The sequence below is a fragment of the Sapajus apella genome, unplaced genomic scaffold (assembly GCF_009761245.1).
Source record: "Sapajus apella isolate SASKATOON/1434 unplaced genomic scaffold, GSC_monkey_1.0 scaffold14, whole genome shotgun sequence".
Classification (NCBI taxonomy): Eukaryota; Metazoa; Chordata; class Mammalia; order Primates; family Cebidae; genus Sapajus; species Sapajus apella.
Genome location: NW_022436954.1, coordinates 29,540,258 through 29,547,275, shown reverse-complemented (window position 1 = coordinate 29,547,275; position 7,018 = coordinate 29,540,258). Strand labels below are relative to the sequence as shown.

General features: G+C 39.0%; 1 protein-coding gene across 1 annotated transcript in view; it reads right to left on the bottom strand.

Annotated features, from left to right (window-relative positions):
• Nucleotides 1–7,018, bottom strand: part of CSTF3 (cleavage stimulation factor subunit 3) — a 76,319-nt gene continuing 69,301 nt past the window's right edge. The window contains exons 17-21 of the mRNA XM_032283633.1: nucleotides 5,909–6,104; nucleotides 2,318–2,471; nucleotides 1,315–1,409; nucleotides 1,134–1,194; nucleotides 1–714 (exon numbers count right to left, since the gene is read on the bottom strand). Of these exons, the coding sequence (XP_032139524.1) occupies nucleotides 512–714; nucleotides 1,134–1,194; nucleotides 1,315–1,409; nucleotides 2,318–2,471; nucleotides 5,909–6,104 (709 nt within the window). The 3' untranslated portion in view covers nucleotides 1–511. The remainder of the gene's footprint in view (nucleotides 715–1,133; nucleotides 1,195–1,314; nucleotides 1,410–2,317; nucleotides 2,472–5,908; nucleotides 6,105–7,018) is intronic.

The following is a 7,018-nucleotide window of genomic DNA, read 5'->3' as shown; positions in this document are numbered from 1 at the left end:
TGATGTTTCTGAATCCTTTTATTTTTTAAAGGACTTTTAAAATTTCAAACTACAAAACAGATTTCATACATTCTGCCATAAATAAAAACAAACAATAAGGCAGGACTCTACATAAGCAAACCAAGAACAATTGTTTTTCAGAAAATGTGATAAAATGCTTTACAATCATAAGCCATCCAGTTTTTAAAATAAAACTGTTGAAAAACTCACAAATCTTCAAGCGGCACATACAAGACACCCTTGAAGAGGGAACAAAATGTGGTTCTGCCATTTTGTACTGTTCTCACATTTTTGAAAACCTAAATTTTGCTTAGAGCATAGGTCTGTTCCACATTCTAAAATTCACACAGGTTGGTTTGTTTTTTCCCAAGAACCATATGATAGAGGCACCAATGACAATACAACTTTGTTTCCAAGAACCTTGTAACAAAGCGTTGTCTCTTTTAAACATACGACTTGAGGCAAAAAGGGAATCCTGGACAGGAGTTTTCTTGCAGAGGCGGTTTAAGCCCTACCGAATCCGCTTCTGCTGCCGTGCTCTGTAAATGTCATGAACAGGCGGGACAACGGCTCCCTTTTCTTCATCTTCATCTGAATCCTCGTTGGGCCTTTTGACAGCCTTGGTGAGTACTGCATTACTTTCCACTGGGCCGTTACCTTCTACAGCTAGCTCTGGGGCCCCACCAGTAATGATCCTCACAGCTTCCTCAACAGCTATTAAAACAAAACAACAAAATGTAAAAACATATTCCACTAGGAAAGGATATGTATGTTCAGCTGTGGATAGTTATAGTTCGTTTCATAGCCTACTATTGTAGCAAAATATGGGATGGTACTACTGATGCTAAATAATTAAAGAAAAAGACAAAAGCACTAATAAAGTTATTTTCATAAGCCAAGTCTGATAGTGCATGTTCGCATGAAGAGAAAAGCTTTTATGACATTTTTCTTAGTGGAATTCAATATGAATAAGCCTTTCTCTGCCAGAGAGGGTTTGGGTAACTCCTGGGTTTCATTGCACTTCAAGTTGGCTGGCTGTTTTCGTAAACTTCAGTGGCAAAGAATAACAGTGTCCTCCGCCTATGAGACAACAGCGTGGAATGACACTCTGAAACAGAGCTTCCGTTACTTACTATTTGGTATCTTGCATCTTCGGAAAATTTCCATCAGTTCATCCACTTGTACAAAGGGACCCTATTTTGACATGAATAAATTTTAATCCCCAGTAATCTGACAAGTTAAAGTAGCGGTAACTTTGTACACAGTTACTGTAACCCACAGAGCCATTATCTACTATGAAAATAATAAACAAACCTGGAAACAGATAGGAGGAGGGAGAAGTTTCATTAAAACAACAGCTGCAGGGGGTACTGGGAACACTCCACCAGGTACAGGATGTAAGCCTGGAGCTGTGAGAAAAAGAAAAGTATGAATCAAGTGGGATGGAAGAGTTTCTACACAGAGCTAAAATAATGTGACTTGCACATAAAGATCTTCCATGTCTACGTGGCTTTGTTCTGGACATTTAAGATGCTTCTAGTGCTTTACCAAACCAAAGTGGGTGAGACAGTGACAGCTGTCTCAACGCCATGGCCACTAGGAGGCAGAGAAGTAGACAAGTGACTTTCTACAAGACCAGGGCTGAACTAAAGTCAGTTTTTGTCAAAGACGGCTTCTGAGTTGTACAAGTCATTTGTTCAGCAATCCTGTTTCAAGTCAATTATTCAACAACGTATTTAATCAGAAGGGCCTTGTTCAAAAAGAATCTAGAGAGGCTACTAACTTGAGAAGGAGTTTGGCTCTTGTTGCTCAAGCTGGAGTGCAATGGCACGATCTTGGCTCACTGCAACCTCTGCCTCCCGGGTTTAAGTAATTCTCCTGTGTCAGCCTCCCAAGTAGCTGAAATTACAGGCACTCACCACCATCCCCAGAAAATGTTTGTATTTTTAGTAGAGACAAGGTTTCACCATGTTGGCCAGGCTGGTCTTGAACTCCTGACCTCAGGTGATTCACCCGCCTCCGCCTCCCAAAGTGCTGGGATTATAGGCATGAGCCACTGCGACCGGCCATAGCAGCATTTCTGAAAACCAAGTATCACTGCCAAATGGGTTCCTGGAATCTGGATCATTGAAGTTTTGTTTTTAGGACATTCTTAGTTAATCTGGTTCAAAGATTAAAGCTAGGTTACTTGTCATAGTGACCCTAAGTCTAATAATTAACCCATAATTGAGAGGCCATGTCACTTTACCCACACACCTTGGATTTAAATCAACAAACAAATTGAGGTCTCAGCACTGGATCTAAAGTCATGGCTTACGTGCTAAATGTCGTGGCTGAAATGGAATCATCTGCTGAGTGTCTGGTTTAGGGTATTCTGGTTTTCTATCCACTTCATCTTTCAGAACAGGCACTATAGAAGGAGCTACAACTGGGTCTGGAATTATAGCTGCTAGCTTAGCACGGGAGACATCCTGAAAATGCAGAACAGAAGAATCCTAAATCTGAAAAAGGGACATCGTGCAATTCATAACCTTGAGGATACAGTGTGAATACCTGGGTTAAAACCACAGAAAAAATGGAGAGAGATAAGCAAGGACTTCAGTGATGGCAAAGATTATTAACAAGGAAAGCTATTTGGTTTTAAGACTCAGTGTATTATAACTTTACCCCAACACAAGTTAAAAGTTATTAAACTCAGTGTTGCCAGGTAGGACATTTGTAGAACAGATAAAAGCTTTTGTGTGTAGTCTTGAGACTGGGAGAAGCTAGCATAATTTGGGGGAAAAGACAAGATTTTAGATCTTCTGACACCACCCTTCCACTAGAATTGAACATTAGTTTCATCAAATGAAGAAGCTGGATTAAGTGATGTTCTGCTTTGTGAAGGCATCACACTGCTTAAGATTTTGCTAATGCAATGAAAAATTATTTCCAATGTACTATTTATTACAGGGGACAAGGAAAATTTATTGAGCAGAGACAATATTCATCAGGCAATTTTAGCCATTTATTCTCTCTTTGATGAGGCAAATAGTAACATCTCCATTTTACAGAAGGGACTAAAGCTCACAAAGGTTCTGATATTTCCCAGGTCACATAGCTAATAAGAAGTAGAGAGAGGAGGATTGGGAGGCCACACCTCTCTGACCTCAAATCCATCCACAGTCTTCTTTTCACTACACCAGCATTGCCCTGCCAGGGCGAAGAAAAGATATGCCAAAGGGAGCAATACAATGAACAGAGCAACACCTGTGAACAGAGGCCCTGTCCCAGAGGCGCTCCTCTGCTCCAGGCAACCCAGTGTCACTCAGTCTACCTAGAGCCAGAAGAACCCCTTTTTGCCACCATCGAGAGATAAAAAACATTCCACTTTCTCAAAATTTGTTGAAATGCAGTTGGTGACATCTGGTATTAATTATATAAGCAAATCTAAATGGTAGGCACATTGGGTATCACTTTTTAAAAATCTCTCTCACACACATGCATGCACACCATACCACTGACCATACACACAGAAGCACATTAATCCTTCCCCCCAAAATAAAAGAGTAGTAATATAAGATGGAAAACATCATATTCAGGAGGTAGTTCTACCTCCTGAATACTTAATATTTTCGTTTTTTTTTGAGACAGAGTCTCACTCTGTCACCCAGGCTGGAGTGCAGTGGCACGATCTCAGCTCACTGCAATGTCTGCCTCCTGGGTTCAAGCAATTCTCCTGCCTCAGCCTCCCAAGTAGCTGGGATTACAGGTGCCTACCACCATGCCTGGCTAATTTTTGTATTTTAGTAGAGATGAGGTTTCACCATGTTGGCCAGGCTGATCTCAAACTCCTGACCTCAGGGGATCCAACTGCCAAGACTTCCCAAGTGCTGGGATTACAGGCGTGAGCCACCGCACCCGGCCACTATTTTCAAGTAAAACTTGAAAATAGTAAGATCTTTCTTTCTTTCTTTCTTTCTTTTTTTTTAAAGACAGGGTCATACTCTGGTTTCTTTAGATCATATAAATCTTTCACCTTTTACGAAAAGACAGGGTCTCACTCCATCACCCAGATAGGAGTGCAGTGGTGTGATCACGGTTCACTAAAGTAGCCTCAACTTCCCTCCTCAGCCTCCCAAATAGCTGGGACCACGGGCAGGTGCCACCACACCTGGCTAATTTTTCTTTTTTTTTGCAGAGATGGGATTTTATCATGTTTCCCAGGCTGGTCTTGAACTCCTGGGCTCAAGTGATCTGCCTGCCTCAGCCTCCCAGAGTGCTGGGATATAGGCGTGGGCCATTGTGCCTGGCAGATCTTTATTTTCATTAACTTCATTAATTTTTATTTTCATCTTGGAAAAGTTGAAATAGCCTTTAGCAATTGCACAAGGTACAGTAAGTCCTCACTTAACATTGTTAATATGTTCTAGGAAACTATAACTTTTAGAGAAATGATGGGCTAGGTATGGTGGCTCTTCCTGTACTCCCAGCACTTTGGGAGGTCAAGACAAGTGGAATTCAAGCATAGGAGTCTGAGGCCAGCCCAGGCAACATTGTGAAACCCCATCGCCACAAAAAAATACAAAAAGTAGCCACGTTTGGTGGCATTCACCTGTAATTCCAACTACTTGGGAGGCTGAAACAGGAGATCACCTGAGCCCAGGGAGGTTGAGGCTGCAGTAAGCCATGATCTCACCATTGCACTCCAGCCTGGGCTGGATAGACAGAGAGACCATCTCAAAAAAAAAAAAAAAAAAAAAAAGAGAGAGAGAAATGATGTATAGCAAAGCCAATTTTTTTTCTTAGCAAGGTTGTAATGAAACCACATTGAACACAAAAACATTATTTGAGGATGTACTGTATATCATTTTGCTTAAAGTCAAAGTTTCCAGGAACATATCAATGATGTTAAATGGGGATTTACTGTAGTAAAATATCTTTGACTTTTCATTGAGAAGTAGTTAAAATTAGAAGCAGAAACTACTTATCCCTGAGCAGTAATCCTTTGGTTCATACTAGGAATTTGCATCTGGCACAGAAATAGAGTTTCCATTAACAAAAATATCTGAATATCAATTATGGATAGTTTTTCTCAAAACATTTTATCTGGATCAGAAAGAGCAAGACCCAGGCTAAAAGAGGGCAGTGAGGAAAAGGAGAATGATGGTCAGGAACATCCTAATGCTGGCTGGCTTTAAGAGATCAACTGAGGACTTCTCTGTGAATTTCCATCTTAGTCTTTGTTCACATGTCACAGAAAAATCAAGAAATGATAGAACAGTGGTTTTCTCAGTAAGGGCTGTTTTGGGGCTTTGTATATATTAATCTCTCCCTGTGGGCTGAACAGGTTCAGGTGCCAGATTTATTTTCTTATGAATCAGCAGTCTCTATAGAAGAGTTCCATTCATAGATGAGCTAATTCCTCTAAGGGCCACTGAAGGAGTGCCGTTTTAAGAATACAAATCCCTCAAGGAACTTTATGGATTTAACAAGCTGTAATATTTCTTCATTACATCTTACAGAATATGCAACAGGAACTACATTTGGTTTAAGATCTGTCAAAACATATTTATCAATTTGATAAGCACTATTAGGAAAAAAAGTAATACCTAAGATGACATTCAGATTTTCTTTTGTTTTTCTTCCCTCCACACCCCTCCATCTTGCCCACCAGATATAAGGCACTGATAATTTCAGGGACAGAATAAAGTATTAAATCCCATTTCATTTTGATTTGTTCAGTGACTTTAACACTCAGCATTTCCTAAATCCAAGGAAAATCTCTGAACTTTTTTTCTTGCTTCCTGCAAATCTATTCTAAAACTAGATTAATTCACATTTCAGAATTTAGAGTGCAGGTTATCAATGAACTCTTCTAAACCACTGGAAAGTAAGGACACTACACATCTTGATCCTAAGTACATACCTTATAACCAAGTGCTTTTAGTTCACTTGCAGAGCAAGGATATAAATCCATGAACTTGTATCTGTCTACTAGTAAAGCCGTTTCTTTGCCTTCATACTCTTCTTTGAATGCCGTAAACCGTCTTTTCTCCACCTTGAGTATACTAGCTAGATCACCAATATTACTTTCAAAAGCTAGAAATCTGGCCCAGATTTCTCTGTAAGAAAAGAAATACAATCAATACTTTAATTATTCTGGGTTTAGGGCAGGGAGTTCATTTACAAAAATGCCTTAAGCTCTCCCTTTTCTCCTTAAGTTATAAAAAGTGATTTTTTATTATAAAGAGTTTTAAACTATAGAAAAACAGAATAGTATAATGAATACCTATATACCACTACCTATATTGCTAATATTTTGCCATATTTGCATCATCTTATTTTTGCTTATCTCAAAGCAAATTATAAACCTATCACTTGTGTATTTAAGCTCATTTTTGAGTTTTTACTTATTTAGTATAGCTTCCTATTCTTTGTGGTCAAGATGAGAGACTTACCTTAGAGAGGGTAAACTCTAGGTGAAGTTGGAAAAGGAACCTAGACAAATTTCTAATTTCTCCTGAATAATGTGGCTTCATCACTTTATTTAAATGGCAGGAATTATAATGTAGAATACATTCTTCATCTAATATATGAATAAAAATATATTCTAAAATCTAATATGATTACTCTATTGTTTCCCATTAATGTGGATCACTGGGGACAAACTGGTACCTCATCATCCTTCTAACAGCTAAAATTAATACTCTGAGACTACTTACATGTCACTAAGCACCTTTGTACTAAAGTAATACATTAAATGCCTCTTATATACCAGATATGTGGCTATCACAAAAATCCTACACTGGTAGACATTATTGTTAATAAGAAAGTGAGGCTTGGTATAGCTATGAACTTTGCCATCTAGTTGGCTGAGCTGGATACTGAACCCAAGACTCCAAAGCCTTACTATAAAATTTCCACTGTAGTGCTTGACAATGCTGTTCCTCTGTAAGTCAAAACAGAGTCAAAACCATAAATCACAGACATAAAATGTAAAACAAACTTTGAATATGTAAGAGTCTTTGCTTTTGAG